The 22036-nt window shown below is 34.0% G+C and overlaps 1 protein-coding gene and 1 long non-coding RNA gene across 3 annotated transcripts; both read right to left on the bottom strand.

Annotated features, from left to right (window-relative positions):
• Positions 1–14: 14 nt before the first annotated feature.
• LOC139784692 (uncharacterized) lies at positions 15–7953 on the bottom strand. 2 transcript variants are annotated; one of them, XR_011721638.1, is made up of 4 exons: positions 7696–7953; positions 4835–5037; positions 3280–3416; positions 15–2852 (listed from the first exon to the last, which is right to left on the bottom strand). It is a non-coding gene; the product is annotated as an uncharacterized lncRNA (long non-coding RNA). The 2 variants fall into 2 exon arrangements; XR_011721637.1 differs by lacking the exon at positions 4835–5037 and having other exon boundaries at positions 7696–7946.
• Positions 7954–15721: 7768 nt separating this feature from the next.
• On the bottom strand, positions 15722–21924 carry LOC139784695 (uncharacterized). The gene is made up of 6 exons (XM_071723888.1): positions 21788–21924; positions 21603–21685; positions 20736–20842; positions 20218–20653; positions 15816–17740; positions 15722–15745 (listed from the first exon to the last, which is right to left on the bottom strand). Exons 4-6 carry the CDS (start codon positions 20222–20224, stop codon positions 15722–15724), a joined length of 1956 nt encoding a protein of 651 aa, XP_071579989.1. The 5' UTR covers positions 20225–20653; positions 20736–20842; positions 21603–21685; positions 21788–21924.
• Positions 21925–22036: the final 112 nt, after the last annotated feature.

Genomic DNA, 22036 nt, shown 5'->3' with positions numbered 1-22036 from the left:
AAAAAATTCACTCGAAGAATTCATTTCAGTTTATTTGAAGATAATCGCATTTCTTAATACATCTTCAAAAATCATATCTCGTCGCTACAAATTGTTCGTCATTTTTAATAACATGCAAACACGGCGGTAAAAGAGGAATTAATTCGACATTAATACAAATAGCCGGCTTCACATTCGAGGAGACACTATACGCATGGTAAAAATGATTGAAGTATAAGGTTTCGTATTCTCGCATAAAGAAATAAATTTCTTTCTCATTGCAATAGAAGATATCTTCGATCTTTCCAAATGTCGGACCGTCATCGCTAATTATTCGAGAAACTAGAATTGTGTTTCGCGAGAAGGTCTTGCCTAAAATTAACACACTTTTTAACGTTTGAACTGTCATGTTATCATCGATGTTTGGAAACATTGTTTTCAATCTCATGAAAGCATTTTTTTGATCAATTTGTCCTGGTGTAAAGTCTTTTTGCGAATAATTCTGATAGAATTCTGAAAAATAGCACATTTGCAATTGATGCCTGATACCTATTGTCAGTGGCAAATTGATGTTTGATGAAGTTCCTGATGCGAATTCTTTTAATTGTTTGTTCTTTCTTTCGAATTTGATTGAAGAAAAATGCACAACCGGTCCATAGAGCATCATAACTCGACCGTAATGAAGCCAAATATGCATTTTCGGCTTCAATTTTCCGAAAAGTTCAACATACAAAGCGTTGTGCTTTTCTATGAGTTCCTGGACTTCAGCTATAACACTCTTGGACAATTTCGGAGCCGTGAGAATCCCAACAATGTGTCGAAGACATCGATATAACTTCCAAAATTTGTTTGTCGCCGGAATCTTATCGCCTATCATTAAACCTAAGTATCGAGTCAAACAGAGCATTTCCGATGAGGATTGTTTAATTTTTAATTGTTTCCCCCCTTTTGCTTGAACAAAATACAACGGCCTTGGTTTATTTGCTCTTTCAGTATTATTGTACGGGAAAGATTCTATCCTTCTATTGATCAGTTCCAGAGAAACAACTTTTTCTTTTATCAAAGCTTGAAGAATATTACTCACTGTATAAACAGCTATTCCTTCAAAAACATCATGCATAATGTCGACTGTAATGTTTTCTAAAATGTGGAATTTGTCAAGTTTGTTAAAAACGCAATTTTCTTTTATCCCGGTTAAAGCAAAATTTTGTTTTGAAACATCGATCTCATAAGATTGAGGGGTCCTCAAAAAACGTTGATCTTCATAAGCCTTAATTTGACTTTCATCGCGACAGAGTGAACAAATTCTACAGAAGCGTTTTGATCTGAATCCCTCTGCAAATCCGCAAATGCAGTTAAGACCCAAATTATCTCCTAATATTTGAACACAGTCAAAAAATACAGTGTATGATCGTCCTTTAATATGAATTGATAATCCCTCTCGAGATAAAATATTTAATTCTCCAATTATTTTGCTAAAAACTTTCTCATTGCCGAATTCTTTTAAATGTTTTGATCGAAAAATTGTAGATAAGTAGATGTTGTGCATTTTTGTGGCAAATTTTGGAGGCAGGCAAGCAAGAGAAACGTAAACTCCACCCATTTTTTCTTCTCCTGCATGGCTTCCTAGTGCGTTTCTAGTCTCGAAGTCGCCAAAAAATAGCCATAAAGGTAAAACAATTTTTTCATCATTTTTGTATTTTTCTTGCCACAAATTTGCTTGCATGCAATTCGATAATTGATTTGTATTTTTAGATAAAAAAGTGACATAGTTTTGTATTTCATCAAAGACACCAGGGAGCGATAAAACATTCTTTAAAATATTTCGTAATGAAACATGGGCCGCGTAAATTGATTTCGAATGAACCTCAATGTACCCATCATCATTCGCAACAAAAATGTTTTGGTCTCCGATTGGGAAAATCTCGGGAGGTATGAAGAAACTCTGTTCTTCATACATTTTGAATCTTAAATGCTCTGTGAGGAACTTGCCAAGCGGATTCTTATTTCTTTCTAAAATGAATTGGACTTTACTGAAGGTTTCCGACGTTACTACTGGTCGAAGTTCGCATTCCATTTGATATTGAATATATGGAATGAGAGACGCCGATACAAGATCATTAACTCGTGCAAGAATGTCGTCGATTGCTTTTCGCGGCAAAGAGGGATAATTGTATAAAAAAAGCGAAAATTCCATGCATTTTCTATCCAGTTGTTTGCTAACAGATAATAAGTTACAAAATGAAGGATTACTTGCCATTATGACTTTTAATTACATGTACAAGAATTGTGAAGCAGCAGCTTTTTATTACAAATTAAAATGTGAACACAGTAAAATAGTAGACAAAAATAAAAACAAAAACAATTTGGTCTCTGTTAACAAAATTGTTAGAAAAAATTAAGTTTTCGAAGAAATAAAAGTCAAAGTAGACTAAAAAAAAATTTCAATTTTCGAAGTTAAAAGAATTGGCTGAAAAAATCGCCTGCCTAGTAAACTATGACTTTCATTGGAGTATTGAATATAAATCGTTTGTCTACTTATTAATTTGGTCAATGAGCGTAGTTACATTAGCGTAAACGTTAGGAACGTCAAAACCGTAAACCCTTTTCTCAATAAATTGCCAAATGTGGTTACTTATAGATGAAAATTTTTGTTGAAGTACTTTTACGCTCTGAAAACAAATTTCAACCGCTGCAATAGGACTCGCAACTTGGTATGTGAAATCTCCTATGATAACGTAGGACGATGTAATGCTTCCGAGGGTCGGTCCGTTGATCACAACAAACGGGTCGGCGACCAATTTGTGACTTGTGTGGAGAATTTCCACCTTCTTCCGAATTTCTTTCAATGAATCGCTAACATCAGAAGTGCTCTAGAAAAATGCAAAAAAATTGTAATGTCTTAAAAAGGGCAAGACATAAGTTGACAAGAAACTACAAACATTAAAATCTGACGATCCATATTCAGTAAGCATAAAATGTTTATTCAATATTGATTTGATAAATGTTATAATTTTGTTGATATTCTTCCAGGAAAAAAGGATCAGTTGAATTTTTTCACTTGTACATATTTCTATATTTATATTTTTATCTATTTTGTTATGATTGTGTGGTATTATTTTATGCTTTAGTAAAAATTTGCTACTCGTGTCAAAACTTGTCATCACAGTCCTTCGCGTTTGAAACTGAGATCAGAATTTCTTAAAATATTTAATCATTACTTTCTCAAAAGAAAAGAATAAACGATCCATAAATGTCGACAAACATCATTATATACACTTATGAGAAAGGAATAATTACCTCGAGATGATAAACGAAAGAAGTGAGGATTTCTGTTTTTGTAGGCGTCCACGGGCCAGATGTACTTCTCGCAGTTTGTTTCACTATCTTGCGAAACATGTATGGTAGAAGAATGAGGGCCAAAATGTCTAAATGACCTGTTAACAGACATTATTTAGCTCAAAAAAGTGTAGTTGAGGCTTCCAAAGGAAATGGTAGTGTTTTCTGGTGCAGGGAAATTTCCGGTAAACTGAAATCTAAAATTTCCTTAGTGCTAAGAAAAAATTGATAAATGGAAATTGATTTGATTTGATTCAGGTATTAGTGGAACAAAAGACACTTTTTATTTAGTTACAAAGGAATTCAACGCTATTACCAGCGAAACTATTTTTATCTTTTATTTTTCCGATTTATTACATTCTTGTTTGGAATTGTGAAATGAAAACTGTATACATGTGGGGTACGAATCCCGAACCTTTCGATGTAGTCATCTACTGACAAAAGTATATTTTTAGGAATCGAAACATAGTGAATAAAGTTGTCAAATGAATATCAGTTGTATACTTATATTTTTTATTACATATTCCAAATTATTATATTTCACGATTTGGTAACATATATTGTTATTATCAAAGTCACGCTCTGATCGACAAATAATGAAATGTAGATAGTGTTCCTTTTCTATAACTAACACTTGAATGTTATCTAATCTTTTTCTGCTTTCTAGGAATTAGCCTTGAAAATAGAAGTTACAATATTTTGTTTCATAGTTACATAAATCAGGACGGCAAAATTGTATATGAAAATACTTGCGATGATCTACTCTCTAAATCAGAAATAGTCAAATTTGACTATTTCAGTAGTCAGAGTTAAGTCACTATTTCAAATAGTCGAATTTGATTATTTCAGATTTAGAGTAGTATGAATAAATCATATTAAAAACTAACCGTTCTTGACAAGTAAATCATTTGCTTTCAATATTTCTTTTACTTCGATGTCTTTTTTTCTTGTTTTTGCCAATTGAACAATTTTCTTTGCGATTAGTGGCCAAGATTGTAGAAAAGAATCGATTGGTTTATGGAAGAGAAGACCAAAATCTAGTTGGATCTGCGAAAGTCATGAGCAAAAAAAAAGATTGTAAAAAGAATAGAACCAAATGAAATTAATAACATACAAGTGAATCAAATGAAATCAAAAACATACAAGTGAATATCCAATTAGAGAACGCAAGTTCGAAAATTTTGAAAAAATCTCCTCGGTGTTTTTGTTTTTGTAAAAATCGAATCTTTCTTGTACTGCCGTTTCGGACCATTTTTTTTTTGTATTTGTCGTCGATAAATTCGATCGTTGAGCAAATCGATTCGAAATCTTCGGTGAACTTATCAGGTTCTGAGAAATAATTATAAAATGTATGTATTTGTTCGACAATATTGAAGTAATGAGATATGTGTAACTTTTATGTGATACCCTCTTGAAAAATCTTTGAACTATCAAATTATTATCAGGTACTGTACATAATCCAAAAGGTATTTTTTAATAGAGTTATTGTTGAAGAAAAGAAAATGAAAAAAGATACCTTTATTTGAAGTACTTTTTTTGGATTGTAGGCTTATCATTTCAGTAGCAAGCAATTTCTCTCTGCGTTTGGCGTAGAATGAATAAAAAGCTCCTTTTGCATTGGAGTTTGTTGTACAAGAAGCATAGAATCTTTCTTTGGAATAACCAGGAAATAATTCAGCGGCCCATTGAGCTAGCTCTTCGAATCTTGCGCCTCTAATCCTAAGAAATTAATTTTAAAAATTTTTGCAAAAGATTTTAAATATCTGATTTTATCATGGCATCTTATTCTCATCCTCGCATCAACGTAAAATCTTTCTATAAATATTGCGCTGGAAAACTTACGAACGCGAACGCGTGCGTCGCATTTCGTGAAGTACAACTAATCTTGCCACTGTTCCAAGCGAGAAGTAGGTTCTGTTTTTTTTTTCTTTAAGTAGTTCGCATTTTACGGGATCTTTTTCAAAATCAAAAAATCCGATTTCATCCTCTCCTTCTTGCGTCTCCATCAAAATTCCATAAATATAATTTTGCAACCGGGAATTAACTTTGTTTTTCTGGGTGTCTAAGAACATATAAATTAAATTCTTGGTTCCCACTTTCTAAATCTGAATCAGTGAGGATCGCGCCATATGTGACTGATTTTAGTTAGTGAAAATATTACCACTGACTGGCCAGTGACTTTCCCTGTTCTGACAGTGAATTTCACTGTTCTGTTAGTGAATTTCATTATTTCGCCAGTGATTTCCACTGACCTTTAAGTGAATTTTCATTAAAAATAAGTGAATTTTTACCAAAAATATGTGATTTTCCACTTATTCTTAGTGACCGCATTTGCACATCTGCGTTATTGAATAGTCACTGAAAATCAGTGGAACTTCACTATTTCAGATTTAGAAAGTAGATACCATTTTAATAATAACTAAAACAAGGTTCTTCTGTATAAAAATTTCAAATACTCCAAAATCACCGAGTACCTTTTTCTGTTACTTTTTGCGTATTTTCCGTGAAAAAGTTGGCCAAAAGGGGTTTTGAGCTTTTGTCTAACAGTATCACGCGGTAATTGGATATATCTTCTAAGTTATTTCCATCGATCAAATTTGGTCTTTCAGTAGAAGCAGGAAAAGCGGCAGAGTGTTGTGATTTGTCACAGAAAGATTGTACATTACGAGGGCTGAAACTGTTGTGTGTAGAGAGATCGGATTCTGATGCAGAGTTATCAAATACTTGGCAGTTTCTAATAGCAACACTACATTCGTCGGAATATCTCATTCTTTTTGGGGAACTATCTAAGATACCATGTACATTCTCTGAAACGGATTGCATGAGGTTATTAGAGAATTATTATCTACAATAATTCATACGAATGCGAATGTGTCTAACAAGGGAACCTCGCGAAGTGGAAAATTCTGATTTTAATGAAACTTTCCACACATGTAGGGGGAGTAAAAAGATGAATTTAGATATTTTTTGTAGCGGCCCAAAAACGGTTTTAAGGGGTGAAACCACTGCTCATATGTAGAGCGGTTTTTTGCTTTTCTCGATATATCTCGAAAAATATTTGAGATATCAAAAAATGTTTCAAATAAAAGTTTTATAGTAAAATCTCCTCTATTCAACAACATTAATATAATATTTTTTAAAAATAATTTTTTAAACAAAACTTTTTTTTTTTAAATTTTGTTAATGTTGTTGAATAGAGGAGATGTTACTATAAAACTTTTATTTGAAACTTTTTTTTGATATCTCGAATATTTTTCGAAATATATCGAGAAAAGCAAAAAACCGCTCTACATATGAGCAGTGGTTTCACCCCTTAAAACCGTTTTTGGGCCGCTACAAAAAATATCTAAATTCATCTTTTTACTCCTCCTACATGTGTGGAAAGTTTCATTAAAATCAGAATTTTCCACTTCGCGAGGTTCCCTTGTAAGTATAATCAAAGAATTCCTGAAAATCAATATGGTTGTAAAAATACGAGAAACATTTTTTTCAAAAATGAATTAAAACGAAAGGAAAAAAATCTTATTATATATCAACGACTTATTCTATTTTTATCTATATATTGAATTCAATAACAATATTTTCACCATTTTGATCAATCTATTTCAAATTAAGTAAAATCTGCATATAATTTACGTCGCATAATGCTTCTGAAATATTTATCGAATATTGCAAAGGTTTTGTCTCTTCACAAAAAAATCTTTTTGGATAATTCGATTTGCATGATGTAGGTGAAAGCTACATTAATATACCTCTTAGGCTTAAAACGTATTGCCATGCACTAAAGATCTTAAAAGAATAAGGGATCTTTTACTGTTACTAAAAAATCGTTTATCGAGAATTTTTATATTTTGGAATATTCTATTCTTTGTGATCACTTCAAATTTAAAATCGATTATACTCAGGAGCACATACGCATGCAACTTTGAGAAAAAAAGTGAACACACCACTTTCAATGTAGAAAGCATTCTGTATTAGATTTGTCATAGACATTCCGGAAACTTGACTATCGTTGAGATTAGCCATCTCTTGATATTCAAATGATTATTTCTTCATCCGCCCAGTATATATTTTCTTTCTTATTCAATCCAACATCATGGAAATAAACAAAGTACAATACAAATATTGATTGATTTACATACGATTTTTGCCAGAATATGATATAAAATATATAGAAAAAGAAAATATAGAGCCACTTTTTGTCAATTCCCAAAATTACTTCTACCTTTCAATGTGTTTTTTGATGAAACTAATTCACTAAATAATAGTTTGAGGTTAGATTTTTTTAATGACAGAAAAAAAATGCAATTCATGTACTTTCGGGTGAGTTTAAGTGTAGTACGTACTTGTTGTAGAAAGCTTCAATAAAGTACTTACCATTTGCAGTGATCCTGATTTGGATTATGCCGAGTCGAAGTTTCTCAAAAAGAAATCGCTTGATCACTGCACATGACACATGACGCAGAGGTTATAGAAATACAACCGCATAAAAAAATGTCACGTATCGATATTCGACATATCTCGATTATCGTCTCTCGAAAACGAGCGCAAGAAAAATGGGAGGGGCATACGAGCAAACGCTCGGTTCACCCTTACTCAAGCGGCATGGTCGTCCGAGAGTTATAAGCACGGAAGGCATCATACGTCTCATGTAAGGTCGACGAATGGGCCCGTGAAATTTAAGCTAAATGTCCTTCCTACTTGAGCAAAATCCAAATGATTCTCGGTTAAAGATGATAGTATGCATTTATACTAAGGGTACCGTATGATTCGAGTTAAATTTTTTTGCTACCGAGGTATATTTCATTCCGAGATTGAAATCCATTGGTTTTGCACACACCAAACGCACGGTTTTTTTCTCGGTGTGGCAATGAGCTTGCGGATGCTCTTGCCAAGGAAGCGGCAGAAGAAGAGGCGGACCTCTCTATTGAGATCCCGGTTGGGGACCTTATGATGTTGATTCGTAAAGAAACGTGGGATGCAACCCAGGAATCGATAATCCGTGATTCTGCGCACAAAGGCGCCTTTTACTTTAGTAATTTTTACGATCGACTTGCAGTGAAACCCTGGTTCTGGGGCATTAACCTGGAGAGATATTTTGTTACGCTATACAATAGAATCAGGGCTAACCATTATAATCTCGGAGTCTCGTTGCAGAGAAAAGGCTATATTGATAATGAGAGGTGCGAGTGTGGTTATGAGAAAGAGGATCTTAGACATGTATTGCTGCAATGTCATAAATATGATGAATTGAGAGAATCTATGGATTTGAAGTTAAGAGCTGAGAAATTTTTTGAAGAAATTGATATCTATCGACTGATCAGGCAGAAGAGACTGAATGTTTTATATATAATTTTTAAGTTTTTTAAACAAATTGATAAAGTCATCTAGTTTGGTGTTAAAGTCTTACAGGTTTACCAGTGCTGTGTCAATTGCCTGGATGCATAATCTCCTCATCCGAGGAATTTGGAAAACCCCCCTGGAAGCTTTAGACCAACGAAATTTTCACTAATATCACCAATTAAAAATATTGATTTATTTATTATTAGTATACGATAATTTATTATTTAGTGTACAATAATAAAGTTAATGAACCAGTGGAAAAATGAGGTTTAAATAAAAAAAACAAAAATCGCAACAAATGTTAACACTGTTCTTCCGAAGAAAAAGAGTAAATGAAGTAATTATCGACTGAGTTAATGACATCAAATCACTATTATCAACCGAGAAATCGATTGAAATATACATTAGAATCATTCTCACGGATATTTTAATAAAGATTAAAAATTTTTTACGCAGTAATATATAATTATAATTAAACATTCATAATTGTCAATCAATAAATTTATTGGAAAAACTATTTTGAAATATTTGTATCATTGATATTTGGTCTAACAAAAGTGGTATTTTATTCGTCAGTATTTTGTCGATCACTTGTGCAACTATTATAACGAATATTAGCTCATTAAAACCAATTTTTTGACAAAAAATATATTTTTATGGCCTTCAATGAGTAACTAATAATGTTTATTGACTAGAATTAAAGTTATTTTTACAGTTAATTTAATAATTTACGGAAAAAATTAAAAAAAATATCCGATAAAACTCATAATTTTGTTATAATATGAAAAAAAAGGATAATTTTTATACACCTTGAACTTTAAACCTTAATATCGTCTAAATGGTTATATTTATGAAAAAAATATAAGAGACCTTTTTTGTAGATCGTTAAATTTTCTACAAAAATATGTATTGATTATTTCATAATTTTTGATAGTCGATATGATACAAAATTCATAAGAAGCAAAAACAAGTTTTATAAAATTTATCAAACTTTAACTTTGAATATCTTTTGAACGGTTGAATTTATGAAAAAATGATAAGAGATCTTTTTTGTAGAGCGGTACATTTACTACAAAAAATCTATGTGGAGCAATGCTGTATTACTGTTTATTAGATAGTTATAATATTTTTTCTATCTTACTAAATGAAAAATAAAAAATTGAGCGACCTGTTAATATTAATATTAAGGGCTCAAACTTTAACAGGTATCTTATTTTACCTTCCTGCAAGTATATATGCTATTCGTGAAATGAAAAAAAAAGTTGCTCCAAAATGACACCCTAATACATATATAATAATAATAATTTTCAGATAATTATTACCTGTTGGGAGATAGTGCTTATCCCTGTTTGAAACAATTGATTGTTCCATATAAGGATAACGGACACTTGACACGTGCACAAAGATCATTCAACCAGAAACTAAGCTCATGCAGAGTTGTTATCGAAAATGCATTTGGCTGCCTTAAGCAAAGATTTCGTCAGTTATACCATTTTAAATTGCGAGATATACCACGAATGGTACGAGTCATACATGCATGTTGTGTATTACATAACATTGCGAATGTGCAAGACCTACACTATTTTGAACCACAGCTAAAAGAAGAATATCCTGATATTGAATTACAAAATAGACCAATTGTAATGATCGATAATGCAAGGGAATATAAGTATGATGTGAGAGGAACGCATGTTCGTGACGAAATCTGTAATTTACTATCTCGATAAAAAGAAAATAATGTCAAATATTTTGTATTATAAATTTTTTTATTTTGTAATATATAAAATATAGAATATAGATATACATAGGCAAAGTATTTAGAATAAAACGTCGTCATAGATTAATGTTCCTGGTCTTTTATGTGCACCCGCCCACTCTATCCGCACCAAATATAACATTGTGGCGACCGTGACAGGACGAGTTTATAATATATATGCATGAAATTGTATTATATTGCCAAGTAATAAACAAACATCAAGAAAACAGTTTTGTATGTACATTAGTTTTTACATTACAGTTAGATATTGCAGTTACTACATAAAAAAGTTATTTATTAAGATAATATTTAAAACAAAACAAAAGAAAGATCTCTCTCTCTCCCCCCTCTCCCTCTCCCTATCTCTCTCTCCCCTCTCTCTCTCTCCCTCCCCCTCTCTCTCTCTCTCCCTCCCTCTCTCTCTCTCTCTCTCATCTTTATAAAAATCTTTATAAAAATATTATTATTGGTGGTGATTTAAACTGCAATCTATCATCGACTAGTTATGAATCGAACTATTTGCGTGAACTTATGTCTAGCTTGTCATTACACATTGTTAACTCTGAACCTACCTATCATACTGCGACCTCGGACTCATGGCTTGACGTATTAGTTGTGGATGACGTTGATAAAGTTTTATCATTCACTCAATCTCCGAGTCCTTTTATTGCTGGTCACGATCTTATTTAGTCGTCCATGTCACTTAATTCTAATCCGATATCTGGGCGTTCTATTTCTCGGCGTAACTACAGAGGCATTGAATGTTCTGAGTTCTCTGAATATCTTGGATCTATTGCTGACGTGGTGCGGACTGAGATTGATGAGGTATCTGGTGATGCCGAGGTTGACAAATTCTGAGGTGTTGTCTGGTAACTTATTAAAGGCACTTGATACATTCGCTCCTGCTCATGTATTAGTGATTAAGAGGCCTCCAGTGCGGTGGCTTACTAATGATATTAAAACCCGGATTCGTACTCGCAATCAGTTATATAAGCAGGCAAAACGTTCTAATAGTTTACTTGGCTACGCCACTTACAGACTTTTTCGTAATCAGCTTAATACAGATATCAAACAAGCCAAAAGTGAGTTTCAATTTAATTCTCTTAAAAATATCACTGATCCTGCTAAACTTTGGAGAGAACTAGCTTGTCTTGGTCTTGTAAAATCATCTCTAGTTTCTCCTCTACATTTTTTTACACCTAAGCAATTAAATTCATTTTATGTTTCAGTATCTAATGCTCAGTTGCCTTGCTTATATGATGACTTTATTTCTGCTATTGATCGGGTTGCTCGTCCATCTCAGCGTCCTGAGTTCGTTTTCTCTGCTATAACACCTGGCTTGGTCCTCAAGCTCATTTCTAAGGGACCTCTCCATTTTTATGCGTCAGGGTCGGATGGCATACCCCTTTATATTTTGCGTATTGCATGGCCTACGATTTCATCGTGTCTAACGGCTTTATTTAACCGCTCATTGGAGACTTCTTCGTTTCCGTCTCAGTGGAAGCGAGCCCTTTTATCCGCCCTCTCTCTAAGATTCGTATTCCTTTATCCCCGTCTGATACGAGACCCATTGCTAATTTGCCGGAAATGTCTAAAATCCTCGAAAGAATTGTGGCCTCACAAATTACAGATTACTTGAATAAATATAACCTCTTAAATCCTAGACAGTCTGCGTATCGTGTGGGTCATAACACTCAATCTGCACTTCTGCGTATCTGTGATGATATTAGGAGCGAAATTGACAACAGACTGATTACATTAATGATTCTATTTGATTTTGGTAAGGCATTTGATACTGTCCCACATCTACGATTGCTCATCAAACTGAAAGAAATCGGTTTTTCTGATGCGGTTCTCACGTGGATTTTCTCTTATCTCACTGGCCGTTATCAAGCTGTAGTGGATGATGAGGGTAATTTTTCTGAGTGGTTATATACGTCTTCAGGTGTTCCTCAGGGCTCTGTACTCGGCCCACTTTTATTCGCTCTTTACATCAATGATATTAGTGGAATCCTGTCTTTTGTTTATCATATGCTTTTTGCTGATGATATACAAATATATCTGCAATGTTCTTTGGCTAACATTCGTCATGCTCTGGAGCTTATTTCAAGAGATGCAAATGCGTTGTTCAACTATGCCAACTTAAATGGTCTTAAACTTAATCCGGCTAAATCAAAAGTAATTATATTTGCTAGTCGGTCTTATACTAATGATGTTGACCTCGACTGCTTGCCACCTATTATTGTAAACCAGACGCCTTTGCCCTTTGTAAGAGAAGTGAGAAATCTGGGTGTGACATTCATGTCTAATTTATCATGGAAAAAACATATCTTACATGTCTCTCAGAAGGTTCACCATGCTTTGTACAAGCTTAAGTTTAATAAAAATTCACTTTCTATCGGGTTAAGGATAAAGCTTGTATTGTCTCTAATTATGCCTCATATTGACTACTGCTGTCTGGTTTATCATGGCTTGAGTGGAGAGTTGAACAATGCATTACAGAGACTTGTCAACTGTTGTATTCGTTTCATTTTTTATCTTAAGCGTGATGAACATATCACTCCGTTTAGACGCCAACTGAGGTGGCTTTCAGTTGAAAATAGAAGATTGTATTTTCTCGGCTGCCAAACGTTTCGTATACTTCATATGTCTTCTCCTTCTTATCTGAGTGAGCATTTCACTTTACTTGATCCATCGTTGAGGAGATCCGACCGCCATGCATCACAAAATTTTCATGTTCCTTCCCATAGAACAACCACCTACAGAAACTCTTTTCATCTTTCCTCGATCTATTTCTGGCATTCTCTTCCTTGTAATATCACTTCGGCTTCTTCATTCCCTTCCTTCAAGAATCTTCTTAAGGAGTTTCTGCTTGCTAGCGAACTGTGACGTATTGGTTTGTTTTTCCTCAATTTCTTTCTTTATTATTAGTTTTAAGTGCGTTGTTCTTAGTTTTATTTCTGTACTTGTTGTATTAGTTTTAAGTGCGTTATTTTATACTGTAGTTATACTATTTGTACTATCCAATATTGCAGTTTTCCTTTGTTTCATTGCCTTTCTAGTCTGTTGCTAGTGCAATACACTGTGTAATTATGTATATTTGCCCTTTAGTATTGCTCGGGCATAATAAATCATATTATATCATATCATATATATATATATATCTCTCTCTCTCTCTAAAATGCTATAAATTAAAAAATATTACTTTTTTATCGACTGAAGTTCAATTCCGTCGTATACAATTCTTTAAGATTTACTCAATTATTTCCTAAAAAATTGGAAAAATTTCGTAACCGATTTTCAAAAAGATACCGGTTTCCAAAAAGATTGGTAACGAAAAACTATACAGTTTATAGCACTCCCCGGGAAATTCTACCCCTATTTTATATACAATTCTTTAAAATTCGATCAATTATTTCCCGAAAAATTCGAAAAACTTCTGATACCGATTCCCAAAAAGATTGGTAACGAAAAATTATATACTTTATAGCACTCCCCGGGAAATTCTACCCCTACTTTATGTACAATTCTTTGAGATTCGATCATTCGGAACCGGTTTCCAAAAAAATCGGTAACAAAAAATAGTACACTTTATAGCACTCCCCGGGAAATTCTACCCCTACTTCATGTATAATTCTTTGAGATTCAATCAATTATTTCCCGAAAAATTGGAAAAATTAAAAAAACCGGTTTCCAAAAAGATCGGTAACAAAAACTATACACATCATAGCGCTCCCCGTAAAATTCTACCCCTACTTCATATACAATTCTTTAAAATTCGGTCAATAAATTCCCGAAAAATTGAAAAAATTTCGGTACCGGCTTCCAAAAAGATCGATAACGAAAAATTATACACTTTATAGCACTCCCCGGAAAATTCTACCCCTGTTTGATCTATAATTCTTTGAGATTCGGTCAATTATTTCCCGAAAAATTAGAAAAACCGGTTTCCAGAAAATCGGTAACAAGAAACTATACACATAGTGGCACTCCCCGGAAAATTCTACCCCTATTTCATATATTTTTGGTAAAAATTCGGTTCAGGGGTTTGAGCTGGGCGTTGATGAGTGAATGAGTGAGTCAGTCAGTCAGTCAGTCAGGACATCTTCCTTTATATATATAGATTATCTAATATAAGAAATAATACACAAATTATTAAAACAACTTATATAAAACTTACGTAGGTGTAGTTCTGTCATTTCTCAGTATTGTGCCTTTATTTCCAAATGTGATTAGAGGTTCAATATTATGTTTACTCCCAATTAAATCCGTCAATTCTCTATAATAATGCATTTTATATTATAAAAAACATTTTCCTACTACAATTTTTTTAAGATAGATATTTGAAAAAAGTTAAAGCAAAAAATCTTAGTGCATGAGTATATATAAATGTATTATTGTATATTATTATGTATATCAAAAGGTGCGTATATTTAATCGACTATAATTGGCCAAAATTTTCACAATTACACGACGTTTCGACCCAAGCTTCGGGTCCTTCTCAAGTAATCTAACAACAAACAATTATAAAAATCGCAGCGTCAATACAGCGGGTCAAAACATGTACGGAATTTAAATCGTGAGTAACACTTAAAAATACCTGATGAGGAAAACGTGCCATTATCAAACAATTCTCAGTCAACAAGTCGTGAAATTTTGATAGAAAAGTCACAGAGTGCTAAAAAATATATTTGTCAGTAAGTTGTCAAAAAAGTAAAAAGGAACACGAACAAAGAAAAAACTTAGTTACACAGAGAAAGTTTTCCAAAGGCACCGGTTCGTATCATGCTCGTTGAGTTAACGAAGTATCGTCAGAACGGCACAGCAATTACATGTTTGTGCGATGGAAGTCGGAAACGAACTGAACATATCGCGTCATGTAGTTGAGAACAGATCGAAAGGTTGACGGAGCGGGTGACCCCAATACAAATTATAAACAAGAGATGACGTTGTCATAAATAGGGTTTAAGTTGTCCGTATCTTTCTGTAAATTAATGGTATCGGAATATTTTTTGATGAGAAACATTTCAGCGATTTCTCTTTTTTTAGTATTTTTTTCTTTATGAAGTATCTCAACTTCAGACCATTTAAATTCGTGGCCAAGAGAAACGCGGTGCTTGCTGACCACAGAATGCTGATGATCAATCTTTTTTATATCATTGAAATGTTCCGTGACGCGAGTTTTCAAGTATCGCTTCGTTTGACCAATATAGGAAGCACAACAATCGTTACAGTTGATTCTATAAACCACCTCAGTAGACTGGTTTTTATCGAGACGATCCTTGCCCTTTTTTATGATGGTATCTAATTTTTTGGGGACAGTATAAACTGTAGTAATACCAACATTACTGAGTGTGCGACTTATAGTCCCGCCAAGATCTTTAACATATGGTAGTACCACGCAACGTCGAGGATCAAATTGAACCGGCGAGCTAGCAATATCTGGTTTGTGTCGCAGCTGCTTAATTCTATTGTTGATGTGCTTATTAATGAGATCCATTGGGAAGGAGTTATTCACCAAAATTTTTTTGACTAAATTGATGTTTGAATCATGGTAGCGAGCATCAGACAATAGAACAGCATGATCGACTAAGCTTGTAATTGTATTCACTTTATATTTCAATGGATGGCTAGAGAAATAATTCGTGTAACGGCCGGAGAACGTTGGTTTTCTATACCAATTCGAGGTCAATCTATTTCCATCGCGGATGACTATCGTGTCGAGAAACGGGAGGCCATCGTTGTTTTCTAGTTCATATGTGAAATTTAATCGCGGGTGGTAACCATTGAACACATCAAGTATGTCATTTAGTCTTGACATCGGAATTATAGCAAAACTATCGTCTACATACCTACAATAAAAAGGAAGGTCAAAGTCAAGAGCACCAAGGCAATGGGTCTCCAAATCCTCCATTACAATGTCAGCCGCCTTGGGAGAGAATGGAGACCCCATTGGACTGCCAAAAACTTGCTCATAATACTGTCCATTGAAACAAAAGCTGGTAGAGGTCAGTACCCATTCCACGGCGTGAAGAAATTGAGGTAGGGAGAATTTAGTGTGAGGTGAAATGAGATGCCAACGTTTTTCAATGCCTTGAAGAACTAGTTCCTTTGGGATGTTCGTAAAAAGTGAAGTGACATCAAAGGAAGCTAGGACATGATCAGCATTTATAGTTATATCCCTAATGGTTTGCACGAACGACCAGCTGTCCTTAATGTAAGATTTAGGCTTCGGTAACAGCTCGTCCAAAATCGCGTGTAAGTAACTAGCTATATTGTATAGCGGACTCCCAACGGACGAGACTATAATACGTAAAGGAAAGCCAGCTTTATGGACCTTTGGCAGTCCATAGCATCGAGGAAGATTGCCATTGGTGCACCTTAACTGGCAGTAAGTAGAGTAGTCAATAATGTCGTTGTCATGCCAAGATTTAACTAATTGATTGAGCCTTGTACTTAGTTTTTTATTAGGATTATTCTTTAATTTGTTGTACGTTGATTCATCATTAAGTAGATCAATCATTCTATCGTTATAATCAGTTCTATCCATAATGACAGTTATCTGACCTTTGTCGGCCTTCGTGACAAAAATATCAGGATTATTACGCAAAAATCTTTGGCAATTACTGAACTCTCTTAAGATGTAGCGGTCTATGTATTCAACATGGATGTTCTTATTTAAAAACAATTTTAAGGAGTTCGCGATCGAGCTACGTATCGTATTTATAGCGGCTGGAGGCATTTTATAACTGCTGGTTTCAAAGTTTTTTATGGTGTCTATGGTAGTAAGTAGACGGTCCTTTTTATCGCGGTTGGTGACAGGAATACCAAAATTATCACCCAAACTTAAGATGTGAGTTATGTTATCAGGAATGTTTATGTTGGAAATGTTAATAAGCCACTTCTTTCTGTCATTATTGAAAAACGTCTTATAATCCTGTTTAGAAAATATTCTATTGAACTTATTAGTAGCCTTATGTTTCTGCTGGACATTGTGCTTCATGATTTTTCGATTGTTACTGTTAAAAAACTCAATCAATAGTTTATGCGGTAAAAGAGAGGAAAGATCGTCACGAATATACTCGATTTCGGATTTAAGAAAGTTTAAATGGTTGTTTAAATCTCTAATTTCTAAGTTTAAAATAGCGCGCTTGTATCGCTCCTTAAATATAATGAACCTGTGTTTCGCGCTGTAGCTCCTAAAGCTAATATTAATACGCAGGTGGAGGATGTGCGGTGGCAATACATCGTGTCGTCTGCAGCGGAGTAGAAAAATAAGTTGATGTCGAGCCGTGCTCATCTTCATGGTGTTATTGGTCCACGCTTTCATTAGTGTGACAACATGCCGTCCAAATCGTTTGTTGATCATATGGAAGAATCCATTATCATTGTAAGACATCATTGTTTAAGTCGATGATGTGTAAATATAAGAAATATGTGTTTGTTCCGCCAATAATAAATAACAAAAGGTGCGTATATTTAATCGACTATAATTGGCCAAAATTTTCACAATTACACGACGTTTCGACCCAAGCTTCGGGTCCTTCTCAAGTAATCTAACAACAAACAATTATAAAAATCGCAGCGTCAATACAGCGGGTCAAAACATGTACGGAATTTAAATCGTGAGTAACACTTAAAAATACCTGATGAGGAAAACGTGCCATTATCAAACAATTCTCAGTCAACAAGTCGTGAAATTTTGATAGAAAAGTCACAGAGTGCTAAAAAATATATTTGTCAGTAAGTTGTCAAAAAAGTAAAAAGGAACACGAACAAAGAAAAAACTTAGTTACACAGAGAAAGTTTTCCAAAGGCACCGGTTCGTATCATGCTCGTTGAGTTAACGAAGTATCGTCAGAACGGCACAGCAATTACATGTTTGTGCGATGGAAGTCGGAAACGAACTGAACATATCGCGTCATGTAGTTGAGAACAGATCGAAAGGTTGACGGAGCGGGTGACCCCAATACAAATTATAAACAAGAGATGACGTTGTCATAAATAGGGTTTAAGTTGTCCGTATCTTTCTGTAAATTAATGGTATCGGAATATTTTTTGATGAGAAACATTTCAGCGATTCCCTACCTCAATTTCTTCACGCCGTGGAATGGGTACTGACCTCTACCAGCTTTTGTTTCAATGGACAGTATTATGAGCAAGTTTTTGGCAGTCCAATGGGGTCTCCATTCTCTCCCAAGGCGGCTGACATTGTAATGGAGGATTTGGAGACCCATTGCCTTGGTGCTCTTGACTTTGACCTTCCTTTTTATTGTAGGTATGTAGACGATAGTTTTGCTATAATTCCGATGTCAAGACTAAATGACATACTTGATGTGTTCAATAGTTACCACCCGCGATTAAATTTCACATATGAACTAGAAAACAACGATGGCCTCCCGTTTCTCGACACGATAGTCATCCGCGATGGAAATAGATTGACCTCGAATTGGTATAGAAAACCAACGTTCTCCGGCCGTTACACGAATTATTTCTCTAGCCATCCATTGAAATATAAAGTGAATACAATTACAAGCTTAGTCGATCATGCTGTTCTATTGTCTGATGCTCGCTACCATGATTCAAACATCAATTTAGTCAAAAAAATTTTGGTGAATAACTCCTTCCCAATGGATCTCATTAATAAGCACATCAACAATAGAATTAAGCAGCTGCGACACAAACCAGATATTGCTAGCTCGCCGGTTCAATTTGATCCTCGACGTTGCGTGGTACTACCATATGTTAAAGATCTTTGCGGGACTATAAGTCGCACACTCAGTAATGTTGGTATTACTACAGTTTATACTGTCCCCAAAAAATTAGATACCATCATAAAAAAGGGCAAGGATCGTCTCGATAAAAACCAGTCTACTGAGGTGGTTTATAGAATCAACTGTAACGATTGTTGTGCTTCCTATATTGGTCAAACGAAGCGATACTTGAAAACTCGCGTCACGGAACATTTCAATGATATAAAAAAGATTGATCATCAGCATTCTGTGGTCAGCAAGCACCGCGTTTCTCTTGGCCACGAATTTAAATGGTCTGAAGTTGAGATACTTCATAAAGAAAAAAATACTAAAAAAAGAGAAATCGCTGAAATGTTTCTCATCAAAAAATATTCCGATACCATTAATTTACAGAAAGATACGGACAACTTAAACCCTATTTATGACAACGTCATCTCTTGTTTATAATTTGTATTGGGGTCACCCGCTCCGTCAACCTTTCGATCTGTTCTCAACTACATGACGCGATATGTTCAGTTCGTTTCCGACTTCCATCGCACAAACATGTAATTGCTGTGCCGTTCTGACGATACTTCGTTAACTCAACGAGCATGATACGAACCGGTGCCTTTGGAAAACTTTCTCTGTGTAACTAAGTTTTTTCTTTGTTCGTGTTCCTTTTTACTTTTTTGACAACTTACTGACAAATATATTTTTTAGCACTCTGTGACTTTTCTATCAAAATTTCACGACTTGTTGACTGAGAATTGTTTGATAATGGCACGTTTTCCTCATCAGGTATTTTTAAGTGTTACTCACGATTTAAATTCCGTACATGTTTTGACCCGCTGTATTGACGCTGCGATTTTTATAATTGTTTGTTGTTAGATTACTTGAGAAGGACCCGAAGCTTGGGTCGAAACGTCGTGTAATTGTGAAAATTTTGGCCAATTATAGTCGATTAAATATACGCACCTTTTGTTATTTATTATTGGCGGAACAAACACATATTTCTTATATTATGTATATATATTATATTAATTCTTCAGTTGAAATATAATAACTTACGTTTCATATGGACATGTTGCTCGACTTCTGCCAGTTTTTTTATTATTTGTAATCATATTTTTCTCTTTCTAATGATTTAAATTTATTTTCGGTTTGTATATTTGATACATTATAGCCTTTTATATTCATTTCTTCTGCTATTTTTTGCCATAATACTTTTTTGTTTCTAATTTTTCTTGTCGTAAGTAAATGTATTTTTTCTTTATACAAACATAAAAATAATTTTGTGCTTGCATATGACCATGAAAATGTTTCTTCTATATTTTCTGAGCTTTCTGTTATTCTATTTTCCATGTAGTTGTCTTGTTGATTTTGTTTATTGATTTCGTTATTATTATTATTTAACGGAATGAATATTGCCTTTTTTTTACCGTACAATTTATGGAGTCGGAGTTAAAATTGATCTCTGAATAACAAATTTGAAATTCCGGCCCTCCTAAAAAAATAATATATAAATTTTCATTTTTGTTGATTTCTTAATTACTCTCATATTTTATATGATAGATAATTTGACTTACCTTCAGAAATGCAAGTAACGAATCCATTTTCATCAATTGAAATATTTCCTGCCGCATCTCTTTGTATAATTGCTGTTTCACTTTCCATGACTTTGCTTTCAGCTGATCTATTAGTTATAAAAATTCTTTTATATTCTGTATAATGTAAATAATTCAGAATGTTTTGATTATAAATACAATTTTATGCAATAAATACACTAGTTTAATATTTAAGGTCGTTCTCCGGTCCTTATACTAGAGAAAATCGATTTTCTCTAAATTTTCTTGAAACTGTGAATATACGTTAATTTAGGTGTGCTTTATGCGTGGTATAAATTTCAGTACCTCTTCCGGTATAAAAAATAAAGATACTGAGCCTCAAAGTTTCAACTTTTACTAATGAAAAGGTTTTCCAGGCCAAACGGTAAGAGATACGAGGTTGGCCAAGAGGACCAAAGTTGCTCCTCTCGTCGAGTTCTATAAGGAAAAAATGCCAAAATTAAAAAAAAATTAAATTAAAAAATTTTTTTTGGTAAAAATTGAAACTTTGAGGCTCAGTATCTTTATTTTTTATACCGGAAGAGGTACTGAAATTTATACCACGCATAAAGCACACCTAAATTAACGTATATTCACAGTTTCAAGAAAATCTAGAGAAAATCGATTTTCTCTAGTATAAGGACCGGAGAACGACCTTAAAAGTTATTTTATATTTACAAACAATAAATAAACCTAACTACCTAACTACTTAAATAGATTATTATTTTCTTTTTTAAATATTTAACAAGTTACTTTAATATTTAATAAGTTAATTTACAATAATATTTATAATTTGTTGTGATTACTTTATTTATATTACTATTTATGTTTTCAGCCATTTTTACTTACCCGGTCCTTGCACTGCACTGCCTGACCCTGCCTCAGACCTAGGGCAGCGAGTACACTGAACTATTGCACTGAACTTGGTTACACTGCAATAAAGAACGGGTTTGTTCTACGTTGCATTGCAATAAAGAACGCTTCGGTGTCACTAGTGTACACTAGTGCAAAAAGTTCGGCAATAAAGAACAAACCTTATATTGCGCGCCTTAGCGCCGCACGTTTGGCTGCACGGGGTGACGAGTACCACCGCCCGGCTCTCGTTGCCGAATCAGGTTAAGCCCGGTCTACATAGGCCGCAGTTCGCAAAACGCAAGACACGCGCACAGTCTACATGTCAATCTAACCTCTATACACAAAGAGGTTAGATTGACATGTAGACTGTGCGTGTGTCTTGCGTTTTGCGAACTGCGACCTATGTAGACCGGGCTTTACACTATTGC

This window comes from Temnothorax nylanderi, unplaced genomic scaffold (assembly GCF_030848795.1).
Source record: "Temnothorax nylanderi isolate EJ_2023f unplaced genomic scaffold, tnyl_v1.0 TNYL_tig0663_pilon, whole genome shotgun sequence".
Lineage (NCBI taxonomy): Eukaryota > Metazoa > Arthropoda > Insecta > Hymenoptera > Formicidae > Temnothorax > Temnothorax nylanderi.
Note: the sequence above shows the minus strand (reverse complement) of the source record. Positions and strands in the feature narration are given on the sequence as shown.

Bases quoted from the DNA above. Each gene is read 5' to 3' on its own strand.
- LOC139784695 (XM_071723888.1), bottom strand. The intron at 15,746-15,815 runs GTACTACCATAT...GTATTACTACAG, and splicing joins TTGATCCTCGACGTTGCGTG to TTTATACTGTCCCCAAAAAA.